This window comes from Gavia stellata, chromosome 7, assembly GCF_030936135.1.
Source record: "Gavia stellata isolate bGavSte3 chromosome 7, bGavSte3.hap2, whole genome shotgun sequence".
Classification (NCBI taxonomy): domain Eukaryota; kingdom Metazoa; phylum Chordata; class Aves; order Gaviiformes; family Gaviidae; genus Gavia; species Gavia stellata.
In genome coordinates this window covers 18,586,697-18,603,472 of record NC_082600.1, presented here as the reverse complement: position 1 = coordinate 18,603,472, position 16,776 = coordinate 18,586,697, and the positions used below count along the sequence as shown (strand labels likewise).

At 42.4% G+C, this 16,776-nt stretch overlaps 1 protein-coding gene across 1 annotated transcript in view; it reads right to left on the bottom strand.

Moving 5' to 3' along the window:
* The window catches only part of ITPK1 (inositol-tetrakisphosphate 1-kinase), a 153,543-nt gene that overhangs the window by 43,897 nt on the left and 92,870 nt on the right, over positions 1-16,776 (bottom strand). Inside the window, exon 4 of the mRNA XM_059819511.1 lies at positions 16,503-16,620. Within this exon, the coding sequence (XP_059675494.1) occupies positions 16,503-16,620 (118 nt within the window). The remainder of the gene's footprint in view (positions 1-16,502; positions 16,621-16,776) is intronic.

Here is a 16,776-nt window from a genome sequence, read left to right as displayed (position 1 = left end):
TTTCTACAATGATCGAGTGAACAAGTATTATTTATGGCAAGATTTATGTAACTACCTACACATGGGAAGCTCAGCACAGTGTATTTTTAGCATCAGATACTGCAGGCTTCAAAATAATGACAAAACCTGAATGTTTAAAGAAACCAGGTTGTAGCTCAGAATTCAGCTTTCACTAAATGCTGTTTCAAAGCTTCTCCTCTGTAGACAGTTAGAATTAAAAGCTATTTGGACACCGTGGAAGCCTTACTATTTTCCCCTAACATTGTAGGATCGTTTGTATTACAGTGGCATTGGAAGGCGAATATTTTGAGCACTGTGCAAAATATATGAGAAGAGGTAGTGTTTCCCTCGGAGAAGTTTCAAACCAAATCGGACTGATGAAGGACAGAGGTCTGAAATGAAGAAACAAGGGGGTGGAGAGATTAGTACCTGCCCAGGCACCATCGGAAAGGCTTGGAACAGGATCAAGCCTTTCAAGTCCCAACACAGTGGAGTTCTTCTACAGGTTTGTCTTTCACAACTTCAAATCTCTCCCTGTACCTTCCTGGCTGACATGATACCCTTGCTCTAATGGAGATAATGATGGTGCAGTTCCTAGATTAATAGTATGTGCCCTACAGCCACTAAAACCACACATCAACACCTTAGTCTTTAGAAGTTGCAGTACATGGTATATACAGTGGGGGTGGGGTGGGGGTGGAAATCACACCACCAGAGCACAAACCAGAAAACGTTTTGAAAGAATCAGTTGTTTTTTAAAGCCAAAAAAGAAAAGAAGAGGAAGCCTACTTATGTTTAGGTTTCAAAGAAAACAAACTTCCCTATAAGCCTGAACAAACATTCAGTGCATGTGGATCTACCTTTACAAAAGGAAAAATGAATTTTCCTATAAAGGCTAACCAAGTATGGAAAGTTATTAAAAGAAATTCTCTTGGACAAAATAATATGAAAAACAAAGACTGTATGAGAGTGCAGAAGGAAAATTAATCAAACCCAGCTGCATATGACGAGACACACTAAATTCAGTATGAAATGCATTTGTTTTACTCTTCAGTTCCAGGCAGGCTTTTACTTTCATTGAAATGAAACAAACACTAATGATCCGATGCAATTCACTAACTTACATGGTTAAAAATATACCTGAAATTGGGTGTATTTACATTTACGAGATATATTTTGTTAAAGCATTCTTTCCTATTCCTAAAACAGAAGAAAAAAAAATAATGTGATTTTAGGATTAGATAAAGAACTATGACTGTTTGGGGTTTTTTTTAAGATAAAATCCTTGTGGGAAATCAAAGATATAAATAGGAAAGATAAGACAAGTACTGCCATATTCAGAGAATCATGTACATGTCTAGATGTGATTCTCATCCAGTAAATGCCTATTATGCTTTGAATCCCAGCTCTGTCTCAGTATTAGCTGGGGTTTTTTTGTGCCAAGGTTCAGGGTTCCAATAAAAGATGAAATGGCCAATGCAGACAGAAATACATGTTGTTAAAAGAAGATGGTACTTCTTTTCATGGGTAAACCTGACTGTGAATCAATTTGGACTTGAAATTAGAAGGGATTAACTGTGTAAGTATCCAGGCTCTTGAGCCACCTGCCAGTTGGAAGACAGAGATGGGGAGCAGAATAAAGCCCCCACAATCCAAGGGGAAATGGTTAGCAAACTGCTATGCCACTTAGACACCCACAAGCCTATGGGGCTGGATGGGATCCACCCAAGGGTACTGAGGGAGCTGCTGGAAGTGCTCACCAAGCCTCTTTCCATCACCTACCAGCAGTCCTGGCTAACTGGGGAGGTCCCAGTTGACTGGAGGTTAGCAAATGTGACACCCACCTACAAGAAGGGCCAGAAGGAGGATCCGGGGAACTACAGGCCTGTCAGTCTGACCTCGGTGCCAGGGAAGATTATGGAGCAGATCATATTGAGTGCCATCACGTGGCATGTACAGGACAACCAGGCTATCGGGCCCAGTCACCATGGGTTTATGAAAGGCAGGTCCTGCCTGACTAACCCGATCTCCTATGACAAAGTGACTCTTTTAGCGGATGAGGGAAAGTCTGTGGATGTAGTCTACCTAGACTTTAGTAAAGCTTTTGACACCACTTCCCACAGCGTTCTCCTGGAGAAACTGACTGCTCATGGCTTGGATGGGTGCACTTTTCACTGGGTAAAAAACTGGGTGGATGGCCGGGCCCAAAGGGTTGTGGTGAACGGAGTTAAATCCAGTTGGCAACTGGTCACAAGTGGTGTTCTCCAGGGCTCAGTTTTTGGGACCAGCTCTATCAATGTTCTTTATCAATATCTTTACCGATGATCTGGATGAGGTGACTGAGCGCACCCTCAGCAAGTTTGCAGACGACACCAAGTTGGGAGGGAGTGTTGATCTGCTTGAGGGTAGGAAGGCTCTACAGAGGGTCCTGGACAGGCTGGATCGATGGGCTGAGGCCAATTGTATGAGGTTCAACAAGGCCAAGTGCCGGGTCCTGCACGTGGGTCACAACAACCCCATGCAACGCTACAGGCTTGGGGAAGAGTGGCTGGAAAGCTGCCCTGCAGAAAAGGACCTGGGGGTGTTGATTGACAGCCGGCTGAATATGAGCCAGCAGTGTGCCCAGGTGGCCAAAAGCATGCTGGCCTGTATCAGAAATAGTGTGGCCAGCAGGAGTAGGGAAGCGATCGTCACCCTGTACTTGGCACTGGTGAGGCCGCACCTCAAATACTGTGTTCAGTTTTGGGCCCCTCACTACAAGAAGGACATTGAGGTGCTGGAGCGTGTCCAGAGAAGGGCGACGAAGCTGGTGAGGGGTCTGGAGCACAAGTCTGATGAGGAGCGGCTGAGGGAACTGGGGTTGTTCAGTCTGGAGAAGAGGAGGCTTAGGGGAGACCTTATCACTCTCTACAACTACATAAAAGGAGGTTGTAATGAGGTGGGTGTCAGTCTCTTTTCCCAGGTAACAACCAATAGGATGAGAGGAAACGGCCTGAAGTTGCACCAGGGGAGGTTCAGATTGGATATTAGGAAAAACTTCTTCACGGAAAGGGTTATCAAGCACTGGAACAGGCTGCCCAGGGAAAAGGTTGAGTCACCATCCCTGGAGGTATTTAAAAAGACATGTAGATGTGGCGCTTAGGGACATGGTTTAGTGATGGACTTGGCACTGTTAGGTTTACGGTTGGAGTCAAAAGATTTTAAGGGTCTTTTCCAACCTAAATGTTTCTAATAAGGCGAGGAGAACAGGGGAAACCTGACTGCTCTTCTCACTGGCTCACCCCATGTTTCTGGAATGGGCTGGATGATAAAGTGCCTACAACAGGTGTGCCGGGACTTGATAAGCCTGGCTATGCTGCATATGTTGATAAGCCTGGATACTGAACTAAGACAGAAAGTCCAATTTCCTCGTAGGAAGAACAAAAAAAGGAGGGTTTGGTGTGCGTAACCAGTCTTTCTGCCATGCTCTCTCTTTTTTGTGTTCAGGGGGAGGGAAGCAGGCACATACGTACCACTTGTTGAAGCTGTTTCAGCTACTCCCTATCTTTTCCCTCAGCAATAGGTTACGTGGCTACTACTGCTGCATCTGGTGCATGAAGCCAGTCCCAGGCAGACAAACCTTCACAAACCAACCGCATAAGGTCCTCTACCCATACCTGCCTCCAGAGAGCAACGTATGCCTGTGTTTGGCACAGGTACCACTACTGTTTCAGCTTTTCTGTTACATAAACAATTTTAAAAGCTTCTCTGACCACTTAAATGATGACACTGGTTACACATCTTCAGCCTGTTTCACAGAAGATTTGTCCTAATTCACAGCAGTGTCTTTGAAAAAAATCACTATAAGGAGAAAGGCAAGAGGGAAGAGCCAAAGCGTTGCATGATCTTGGCTCGGGACAGGCGTGCACTTGCAAAGTGCACTTGTGAAGAGCTGTATCCATGAAGCAGGTCCTGCCAGAGCTGCAATTACCATCTATAATGGTAACCCTGCCCCAAAACCTGCACAGATATAGTGATACAGACTATAAAGGTGCTTTCTTCTGGTACAGTTCATCCCTCCTCCCACACAGGAAGTTGTGTAAGAGCATCCACACTAGAGCTGTCATTCACTGGAAGGAAGGAAAAGCAACACACCTAATGCAGACAAGTCCTCACACCCTCCTAGATGGGACTCTCCTATAACTCCAGCCCCTGACCAGTGTGAGCACAGTTTGTGTTTTACTTTTGCATATAACCAGTTTACAGCTATAGTAAGTCCTTAATGTTAAGTTCAAAACAAATGGACAAGCCAAACTGCCTGCAACAGGGCTAGCGCTGTCATCACAAGTGTGAAACAAGATGCTTTTCAGTGAAGCATAAAGCAAAGCTCCTTTACTCTCACCTCATACAGGTGTCCAAAAGAACAACTCACCTTTCTCCCAAGGACTCCTGGGCCAGCAAGCTATGGAGTAAGAGTGGGATAGGAAGGGGAGGAAAAGGGAAGATATTTTCCTCCCTTTTCTTCTTTTCCAAATTCTGAAATCTCAAAAATGCTGACTCCCTCCACCACCCCTTTTAGATTAATTATAAATGATCATTCCTTCAGTGAAAATAAAATGGATATTTTCTGATCTCTTCTAACAGTATTTTCTTTCAAAATACTGAAAAACAAAAGCAATTACAATCAGCTCTAGTGTCTAGGACATTTACTTTCCCACAATAAAGGACCTTGAGGGGAAGCATCATGCTTACAGGATTGCCTGTATTTCATAAACAGCTCCTAAGATGAGAAGGCATACAAACATTGTGGGGCAGTGCTGGAAGACACAACACTCAGAATGACTCAAAACCTAGCAAATGTAGAGCTCTGCACTCCTCTAAGCACTTCTGCTATCTATGTAAACACATTTCAAGATTTAGCAGTTTAACTAACTGGCAGCCTAACAACTGATTAGAAAACTCAGTGTCAAAATTCGTGATAGCTGCAATAAAATGTCAGTGTAGATTTTACCCCCCAAAACTCATAACAGACTCCAGGTTGCAAAGGCAGCAAAAATCAACCAAACAAAAATCCATCGGCAATCTCGTGTAGCTGCACAACAACCTAGAACAGATCTATGGAATGCCAGAGAATTTATGGTAGAATTCATTTCCCTGCAGCAAAAATACAAGGAAAGGGCAGTTGAACTGGCTAGCTTTCTTGGTGGCAAGCACCGCTCCTGAACCGCATCTGCCTTGCTGCCAAAACTAGCAGGTTTTTTAAAAATATTTTCTTAAATAGGAAGTAAAACACTGTCCCCAAGACCAACAATAGCATCAGCAAATTAGACAGTACAAGAAATCAGTTGTGTGATACACTTCTCTCCATCTAGAAAACCAACACTAATTGCCCAATACTGAAGTAACTGCAGTTTATCTCCTAGCAAATGCTTGTGAGGATTCCCAAATCAGCAATTAGCATCTGTCCCATTATGCTTCTCTGCCTAGTATCGTATGCAAATTATACAATTTATAGCTTTAGAATTAAAGTGCGGTTGCCTAACGCCGCAAGGCAAGAGGAGCCTGCTGATTCAGGAATGCATCACTCAACTGCCTCACCCTCGTGAAGCAAGTGACAAACTCATTCCACAGATTTCTCCACCAGGGAAGAAATACTTGCTCCTGCTACGCCACGTCCACAGGAACAGGTGCAGCCAGCCCACAGCTCCTCTCTCAGCATCCCAAAAAAGCAGAATGAAGCCAGCTTCGGCCTGGAAGTCATATAGCCAAAGTAATGTGACTGTGTCCAGCTAAGACATACTGCTTTTTGTAAGGGAGCACAGCCCAGCATATTCAGGTCTGGCTGCACTGACCCATAGAGACTTTGCCCCAGTGGGAGCCCAAGACTACTCGGACTGCTTAGCTCTCATGCCAGCGCAAGTAAGCATCTATGCTACGGGTCTCCCTCTGTGCTGGCCCCGCACAGGACAGGTATCTACTAACATTTCAGCATGACTTTGTTAAGCTCCCTGGCTCAAACTGTCAGTAGCCGATGTTTTTTATTCTGAAGAACAATCAACATCCGAAAAATACTGGTCTGGAAAGGTTACCAGGTTACCTACTCCAGTCCCACTGCATTCCGGCAAGATGAAATGCTCCCAACACCAACACTGGCAGATGTTTGTCTATCTAACCCATTCTTAAAAACTCCAGTACAGGAGGTTCATAACTACTCCATTAGTTTGTTCCAGCACTACACTAGACTAGAGACCAAAAATCTTATCATACTTACCCCTTCTCCTCCCGGTGTTCAAACAGCACACTCACAGGCTTCCCAAGTGCTGAGTAACCCTCAAAAGGTTCCCTGGTGAAGCAGGGAAGTTTGGCTGTCATTTTAGAGATTAAAAAAGTAAGCAGAGCTGTCATCAAGGCCCTGAATCTCAGCAACAGAGATCAAAAATGCCTGGTTCCTGGCCCTGAGGCTCTAGGCGCTGCATTTCTTGGGAAACATCGGGTAATGCAAGTCAAACTGTATTAATAGAAAAACGTAAGTATCCTTGCAAATTTGGCTGAAATGAAACTGCACTGGCATTACAGATCCTAAAATCTTAGAGCCATATTAACCTATGCCTTGCCCACAATGCTGCATGTAGATTAATTGTATTACATACGAATCAGGACTTAGCACAGGATGGGGTTCATATTCAGTGTCCCTACTACTTACCTGGATGGGCATCTTGTCAACACACCAGCGACTAAGTAAGCTGGTGTGATAGAATAAGCTCTCAGTTTTAAGTGAAGAAATTGCTTCAGTGAAGTTGAACTTTCCCACACGACCAAGATCTTAGTGGACCTTCAAACATTAATAAAACACAAATCAGAAAGGACAAAGGTCTTCCTGAACGTTAACGTCTTCCATCACCTTCACAGTATGTATATCGTCCCTTGGTCAAAAGAAGGATCTCATTCAGAATATTCATATACCCTTTGTCAGTAAAGATGTGTGGTGGGTAGATGTCTGCAAGACGGACACTTTGTGTCTCTGCAGGATAAATTTCACTGCTGGCTGCTCACTGGCACTCAGAGACAGAGCAAACACCCCCATGGCATCCTCAAGCTGATTAAGAAGGACCTGGAATATGAACCCTCCCCTCGTGTAGGAATCCCGATGCCACATCTAAAGTTATTAACGTGCTCAGTAACAGCTGAGTGCTCATTTCCCTCCTCGCCCTGGCAGACACTAAAGAAGCTGGCAGCTGAGCTGCAGCAAGGGGGGAAAGCTGCAGCTGTTCTGGTCACAGAGCAGGCTTGTTAGGGCGGACAGGAAGGTGAGACCTGTGAAACTCTCTCCATTTGATCATTTTCATATTTACATGGGAGATAAATTTTGCAACCGGTCAGTCTTCCTCATGATTTTGCCAGGCAGCAAGAGAGGAAATGAAACAGCAAGTTTTAAAAGTCCCAGTGTGCTAAGTAACACCGTGTCTCAGACAATGCACCAGCGTGATCTGGAGGATGACCTCCTTGATCCTCTAGTACAACAAGAGCTAACAGACAAAATTCTTCAAGGGTGTTCAGCACCATTAAGTCCCTGCCCCCCAATGCCACAGTTCTGTCCTCTCACGCACACCCCCTTGCCTCGCTCTACAGGGTCTTGTGTGGGCAGAGGAGAGAGCTATCAAAGGAAAAACAGTCATGATCACATCACCCGGCCACATTTCTGGAAGAGTAACAGCTTTAACATGTCAGGCTGTATTTGAAGTTCCTTTTTAACATGCGGAGTGCTCATAATAATTAATATAAAATCCCAAGACTTTATTCACAAGACGGTAAAAGTGCCAAAAGATTAATATTCATATCAGGTTTAAAAGTTACATAGAACTAGAAAATGCTTTAAATCATCACTGCAGTTTCAGGCATTCTTGCTTCCTGGGAGATCAGAAACGAACACAGAATTCTCAAACCAAATGAGACCACAGGTCAGCTGACAGCTTGTCATCTCCATTTCTGCTACTTGGCAGTGGTTTTCAAAACAGAGGAAAGGGAATATGTATTGTTCCCCAACCTATCCCAGGTTATGGAGTTAGGAGTTCATGAATGGAGTTTCTTTCTAACAGCCACCAGTCAGTACCATACACCCCCAAACGTGATTGATTGTAAACCTTTTAAATCTAGCTGTGAATGTTTGCTACCTTTTTTAGTCCATTTATGATGTTAGTTGATATTTTATGGCAACTGCACAGATATTCAGTGGAACTCTACTGTGACACGGTAAGAAAGAGAAAAAGGGAAATGTTTCTCCATTTATTCATATTGTGTTTGCTCAGGGGCAACCTCTGCTAACCCCAGACTGATCTCACTCTCCCCTGCTGTGGCCACCTCTTGGGACCGACCATGTCCCTTTTCTCCAGGATTACTTTAATTTCTAATGCATATTTTTAAATTCAGGAAATCAGAACTGAATACAGTCTTTGGGGGAAAGAAAGCGCTTTATTTCGGTAACTGTATGCTCAGTATCTTCAGTGCTATTTTTGGCCAGCATAATTTTTTTGTTTGGTTCTGTTGGCATGTTCTCTTTTGACTACTGAGGCAGAGGGGGCAGAAGTTTCCAGTGAGCTACCCACTGTGACGCCGAGGTCTTTCCTGAGCAGTAAGTCAATGTAGACGTTAACAATGCATGAGCTGTCCATATTATTTCTTTATGGGCCCAAGAGACTGCAATAAAACGGATCTATCATCATGCTGACTCTTCACTGACTTTCGGTAGACCCATCTGATATTGCTGTCTCCCCTTGGCCAGAAAAACTAAACAATTTGGACTTATCTGAAAAATTTGCCATCCTGTGTTCATCCGCCTTTTCCAGAGTTTTATTAATAAATGTCCTGGAATGCCACTAGTATGGGATGCTTGACTTGCCACATTAAAAGCAATTTATTTTTCTCTCTGTCTTTGGTCTCTGTCTTGCACTTTCTGATGCTTCATTTTACTTAACTGCCCTCTGAGGAGTGATTTTATTTTTTTTAAAGTTATTTTGATGTGCTGACTTGTGTCCAGCTATCCAATCTCTAGCTGACAGCTTCAAAGAACTCTAATAGGCCAGAAGGCAACCGGAGCAACATGGCCATGCAGTGCTGTTTGGGGGGACACACAATTTCTACTATTCAGACTATTTTAACCCAATTTAACAAGCAGTGGTTCACTCTCAGTGTACAGAACTACACAAGTTGCATATTTCCCTACAAATGCCACAAGTTCTGAAACACGCTCCACGTATATCTTGCCCATCAAACAGAGTATGAAAGCATGCAACATATGCCTGCAGTACTACCACTCTTTCTTCGCAGCGTAGCATCTTTCTGTTTTCATGGAACTAAGCTGTATCCTATGGAATCAGTTTTGTTTCCTTTACACAAATGCAGTACAGTGACTTGAACTGCGATTACTGATACTCCAGAAGAGCTGACTGTCTCCATACAGCCATACCAGCCTATGGATGCATTTGGATCTCTCTATTTCCACCCCATATGCAGTGTTTACACATCAGAAAAACAAAAAAATCAGCACTTTCCAGTCACTACTGTAAGAAGGGTACCCCAAACTGGAAGCAAAGCAAGATGTTAGTGGTGTAGTGTATCAAATGATGATGACAAATAAATGACCTTGTCTAGGAAGACTATCAAGCAAGTGACCATGGAGGTTTGGTTCCACTCAATCATAAGCTATACAAGAAACTGAGATCATCTCAAGTCCCTCTCATCAACCTTTACACTTGCAGCCTCTTCCACGCTAACTTCAGAAAGCCACTTGGAAAATTCATGAGAGAGAACCAACTACTGACATCAAGGAACATAAAGGAATTCAAGCTTTCATGATTTTCTTTGCTGATACACTCAGACATTGTAACAGTTGCACAAAGTCAGCAGATAAGTGAATCAGGAGCCGATAGTGCTTTTAGACTGGATGTTAGTGGTGCTGGTAAAGGAAAGCATCCTCTTCATGGATCTCTCAGGTACTGTTATCATCGGCTGACCCCATGCTACCCTGATAAAGCCTTAAGGTCCTGCTGGACTCCTCATGAGGAGATACTAGAATCTAACCAGGGGTCTCACATGTTGGCTAGATACTTGTCTGAGGGAATGTAAGGGATGCTACTTTTCTTGTCCACGCTAGACTACTGTAACACATCTTAAAAACAAACCGCTTCTTCAGCAGCAAAAGTGACATGAAGACATCACGCCAGAACTGGAATAGAGTTCTACCAGCTGAGTCCTGGTTTCCAATTCAGATGAAAGGTCCTACTTTCAAGACTTATTTCTTGACCTCTAATCTTATGAGTAGAAATACCAGGGAAAAAGCCACTTGTTGTGCAAAGTATTCCCAGTTAAGTTTTACATTGATATTGTGAGCAATTTATCTTTCATTGCCCCTTCCTTACTTTTTCTAGCACCCAGATACTTGGGAAAAGTATATTCTGTTGTTGGATGCCAGCCAAGGCAATTTCTGCTCAAGAGGATCAGAATAACTTGAAACACAACTGTGCTGGAATTTAAAACATCCGGTTTATTCAGTGATGACTTCCTCATGACACGAAGAATCCCTGCTCCTCCTTTCCTAATTCTAGAGAGACAAAAATCCTCAAGAATTAATCCATGTTCTGTTCTTAAAACTGGAGATGTCTTAGGAAAGCCCCATGACAGTGGAGTGCAGTCATGGCTTGCATCTTTACCCCATAAAAGCAGATTTGGTCATTCTTCAGATCCACCCAAGCCCCAAACACAAAAGTCATAGAAGCTCTTGCTTAAATTGCTATAAACTTTTCCACGTTTTCAGCTTTACCAAGTACACAAATACTTTGAAATGATGCACGTAGAAGTAAAACAAAAGTTTTTGACACTGCTATGCAATAAATGGATAAAAGGTTCAGCCTTGCCTCTTTTTAGATTCGGATAAGCAAAGGAGACTAAAAGTGGGATGCACATTCCCCGTATCTGGCCACAAAAGCACACGAGGTTCAAAGATTAAACTTAAGTGAACCCAAAAATAACACCTGAACTTTACAGACAGGCTTATTTTGAAAGCTCAGTGACCATCAAGACTACTAGGATCAAAGCTGAAGACTGTTTGTTGGTTCAAGGAGTTCTGGCTGGCACACTGTGAGACAAAATGATAAAAATGTTTTCTGTATTATTCTCTGGGCTTTGTGTCTGTTGGACTGCAGAGTAAGCTTGAACAACACCAAGCTGATGTATCTTAGCAGGCCAGCAGAATGCCACTCCTGGTTGGGAGAACAGGGACGGTGCCCATTATTTCCACAGGGACCCCGAGCTCTCTGGTTCCTCCTACCTATGCTGGGACAGAGCTGACAGTTCAAAATAATGAAAACCTGGGAAGGGGGAGGAGAAGCAGGAAGGGAAAGGAGAGTCTGTTCATATTTTCTGTTTATGAAATGTCTAATTTTCAGCATTCTTACCTTAGAAAATCCTTTTGTAAACTACCTTACTAAGAGCAAGCAATGGTACAAGAGAGGAGATTCCAGGTTCCCTCTGGGGCTTAGCACTTTCTTTTCCTGTCACCTCCCTCAGGACAGGATTAGTCCTTTGGAAGCAGCTGTCTACTTTAAATTTCAAAGCCAGGGCTAGTTTAACGTAACACCAACATATCCGTGTCCCTTTGTCAACCCCCTCCTAGATGAATGAATGAGCTTTTATGAGAAACATGTCAAGTGACACCTCCCTGGGTCAAAAGTCCCAGAGTCTTTCCAGTTTGACAGGGCAGGGCTGAGACTGGGGTACAAGTGCTGACAGCCGGGGTACAGAGCATCATGACGTGCAACACTGCTGTGTGCTGATGCATGTTGGACACAGTGCTTCCAGTCACAGAGAATATTAATTCCATTCCAATTACATCCCTCCATGCATGTACACTAGTTTTCACACAGAAGTTAAAATGCAGTGAGTAAACATGCACCACTGTTGGAGCGAGGTAATGAGACATCTGTTGAATGAGACATGGTGGAAAGGGAGCTTACAATCAACAAGGGAGACTTTTGCATCCAAAAACTGGCACAGTTATTTGCAGTAGCTAACATCAGCCCTCTAACTTAGATGCTTTACTGATATGTCCCTACATAAACAAGTGAGCCTCAGGTGGGTGACTTAAAGCCTTTAAATTAAAACCAGATTTTTCCTTTCATTTTAAAAGGAGCTTCAAATAAAGATAGAGGTACCTGAAGTTGACTTGTGTGACTATTCTTCTCCCTCCCCTCTGACCAAAACTGCTAGGAAAAGTAGGCCACAGAGAGCAGAGGCCACAGTTTCAAAAGGTGAATGCCCAGACCTATATATACACAGCTATTTTCAGGCACTTTTAACTGGGTGGCCTGATTTTGAGAAGTTCTGAGTATGTACCACTCCAGCAATGTACATGCTCCATAACTTCCAAAAAATAAAAAGCTGACTACCTGCTTTGGTGTTGAATTGTGAATACCCAGTTTTCTACTCAACAACAGATCTACAATTTCTGTTAAAGCAATACCTACACAGATTGCTTGGCATCAGAGACTCACTGTAACAGAGTATGTGTATGTATATCTGGAAAAGAGGTTCCTGCCCAGAAAAATGTGGCATCTAAAGGGAAGAGACAGGCAGATGAGTGTCAAGAAAAAAAAGAGATGCCCAGGGATGACATGCTGTGCCCAAAGTCACGTAGCAAGTCAGAACCAGCGCCAAGCAGAAAACCCTGAGCCTTACCCGTTACATCATGCTGAGCCTCTCTCCTAGTCACAAAAGATACTCCTTGAACAGCTGCATGTATTTCTAAGACAGAATCTGATAAAAAGAAATCCAGGGAAAAGAGAAGGATGCCGTGATCTGTTCTGTAATATCCCCCAAAATCAGCAATGAGCACACATAGCAACACAGCATCTCATATAATAGTAAACAATCAAACATAAATGATTTTGAATACATGCTGGGATGAAAATATCACAGCTAAAGGGTTTTATACTGTTTAGAGTGTCTCCAGGGAATAGTTCCTGTACTTCAAAAGACTATTAGGAGAGAGAGAAATTCAGGAGTTGCAGCTTGGCTCATGGGGGAGTTCTCTCTTCTAGGGGAACCCCGTGAAGACTAGTTTCTGTAGAAATTTTAGATTTGGAGTTAAATTTAAGAATCTAAGAACAAGAAGATTTTAAAATCATGGAAAAAAAACAGGTGGAAGTGGTTAAAGAAATGAACTCCAGGGTCTGGAATATCTGAAGTTCAAACATTATCGAAGAAACCTGTAAGTCACTTGAGACAGCAAAGGAAGCTGAGTAGCAGATGGGAACACTAACTAGGTGGAGCACCGAGCAAGTAGCATGTTTACCTCAGTTTTGGTTTAAAGTCCTTCAGTTTAGATTATTACTTGTAAGATATGTAGGGAATTTTAAAAGCTTTTAATCTTAAAACTAAAAATGTAATGTAAAAAGGTTAGTTAATGCCTAGTCACAATGATTACCATCTTAAACATAATTTTAAAAGTCAGATCTTGAATTCCGAGGCTGTAGGATCACAGCTTTTCAACACGGCATCAGAGAATTTAGTTATTTTTCATGACGCTAAAGCTTAAAAAAAGGCTGACAGAGCTCCAACCATACAATACCCTGCTAAAAATGAAATTTCCATTAAATAATGCTCCTAATCTTTCATCAAACATCACAGACCCTAATCTAGAGCACTTTTATATCAGAAGCAATTCTTCACAGTTAAGGAAACAAAGCAATACAGCTGCTGAGAGAACTCAACTGCTATACCAAAAAAACTATTCAGTGATTTATTTCAAGATAGACCTGCCAGCTATGTAGACACAAGTTGGGAATGCAACCTTTATTTTTTCAAATCTTTTTTTAAAAAGACTCAGAGGTGAAGGTTTCAGAATGACTAGCTCTTTTGGACCTTGCACTCAAAATAACAGAGAACAGGAAAAAGAGGAAGTCACAGCCCTGGCCAGACTATTGCTTCCAAAAAAGAATCCATTAAAATCAATGCTAAAATATCTCTTAAAACTGTTTTTTTTTTTGTCTTCAGAAGAGAGTCCCACTTCCTTCCAAGGGAAATATTACTATCTATACTGAAGAAAATAACAATCTCTGCAAGTCACCTCAGCAACTGCTAGTTGCATGCTAGCACACCAGGTTCAAGGCGAATACTGGAGCAGGTTGCCCAGACAGGTCATGCAGTCTCCATCTGTGGAGATATACAAAACCCAACCAGACATGGACCTGGGGAACCTGCTCTAGAGGATCCTGCTTTGAGCAGGGAGTTGGACTATATGATCTCAAGAGGTATCTTCCAACCTCAGTGATTCTGCAAATCTGTGGACCTTGTATTTCCACAAGGACTGAGTGGTTTACAGTGTCAGTCTAGGACATGGAAACCTCAAGTTCAACCCAGTGCTTTCCCTGGGTTACTTTAAAACATAATTCAAATAGAGGTAATGATCACCTGAATCCAAAACTGGTCTGTAAACAAACCCTGAGTTTTCTTTTGAAAGACTTTCAACAGCAGAAGATTTCTCCTTACACACATAGCCAAACCTCCAGAGTTTATGGCATTCCTTTGGAAGAGATAATCCCTTGCACTGAACTTAACCCATCACATCAATTTTGTATCCTGTGATAAACTGTTGTCTCTAGTTACAGCTAAAGACTAGGATATTATTTTCTTGGTAGTGACTCCCATTTTGAAATTCCAGAACAAAGAAGATGTGGCTCCTAAGACTTCATGCTATTCACAGATGTACTGCTTCTTGTTTGAGTATAAGTACTCATGGTCTTGGGATATGATACAACAGCTGCAAAGCAGAAAACACAATTTAGCAGGTGAAAACAAGTAGGGGGGGAAAAACCCACAACACTTTCTAGAGGGATGTAACTTTTCTCTCACGGCAGATCATTATGCACGGGAATACAGACGCTGATCTACTTAGGCCAGAACGAGAAGTTAGCCAATTACTCAGCTCTCCTGAGATTTCCCCTGCTAAATACAAAGTTGGTTCAAGGTCTCGGTCATGATATTTATGATGATGGGACAGAAAGAAGATGAGATTGGGGGTAGGGGGGGCATGGGGGGAGACAGGCACAGGGGAAATACGGTCACCCAACACTGCAGCGGCCAGTGAGAACAGGTGAAGCTTTTCCTTAGCTCATTCCTCAACTTTATTAACAGCTTCTCTTTAAAGTGTCAGTTTTAACTGAATACAAACCTACTTTTTTCTTTTTCCTCCTTAAGCATTTATTCCTTTTTCTCATCAGTTTGACCAGAGGAGGACAAAATATGCGCAAGACAAGCTACTTGCAAAAACGGGATGCTCCCCCTAACATATTGTTCTCATAGAGATAACAATAATAATACCGATAGCAATTTAAGAAAAAAAAAAACTACTGAATCTCTCCGCTGCCAGAAAAAAAATCCCAACCACTTTCTCAGAGCACAAGTTTCCCTCAGCACCTCTTTCCCACTCACAAACAGCAATAACCACTCCAAAACAAAATCCTTTTAAACTAATTGAACATTTTCTCCTAAAGAGATTCCAAAAGACAAGGGAGAGTGCTGTAAATTATCAGTCTTAATTTTACATAAAGACACTGCCGATGGGGCCAGGCAGGTCAGATGCAAATAGTACGTCTAAAAATCCACAGTTATAAAAATACAAATTCATGAGCTTCTTATCTGCCCATCAGGATAGCGATAACACCATCACAATGGTAATTCCAATAATGCCCCATTAGAATATAGTTCAGCAATGCAATTTCACCCAAGTATAGTCATCTAACATATGAAACAATTACTTCAAGAGCTACTCTAGATTTAAACTCAAAAGCCAATAAATGTTTCAAGAACATGAGAGTAACAGAAGTAGAAAGGAAATGACAGACTAACTTAACCCAACAGTTACAATGGTTAAAATTATAAGATACTAGAATTATTCAGGTTTAAAAGGCATGACTTCTAAACATGGGAATACAACTCAAATGATGCCAATTAAAGGCTGTGGCAGGTAACTAGCCAACACCAGAACTGCATTTATGTTCCTCCTAGCAATTAACTTGTGCAATAGACTTCCAGTGCTTATTTAATTTCTTTCAGTCCTTTCCAAAACCAATTTTTCTTCTTCCATAAATCTCCCCCCAATTCAGGCCTCAGGATTCTTACGACAAGCTGCTAAGTTTGTACAGTCATTTCAATTTACCAGCACACACAAAAAGACAATGTTTTCCAGAAGATTTCTGGGAGCGCTCACTGGAGTAAATATGCTCCCCATTAAATCCACATCGTATTTTTAACCAGATGCAAACCTCCTTTGTGTACATGGAAAAAGAAGAGCACGGGATTCCAGAGGGCAATCCTGTGACACAGGAATGCTTCACTCTGTGCTCCCATGGAGAGACAGAACCAAGGGGCCCAAAACCACTACTTCAAACCTCATATCCAGTCTCCAGAAGCCAGCTGCTTCCTTCTCTAGTCACAATAACAGCCTTCAGGGAGAGCAGGTATTGGCCTACCTTGCATGTATGCCTCTATTTGCCGAATTAGCTCATAAGACTTGGATCGGTCCAGAAGTGTACGAATAGCCGGAAGAGGGTCCAGGATAATGGTTTCTGGATGAGCATCAATATACTCCTGTAAAACAAATACAGAGAAAAAAAAAGGGTATTAGGTTGGCTGAAGAGTGTGGAAAATAATGAGATGGGGAAGAGAATAGACAACGTTAAAAACCTCAATGTCCAGCTTCCCTTAAAGGGGAGGCAAACGGACATTGGCAACTCAGGAAGTCAC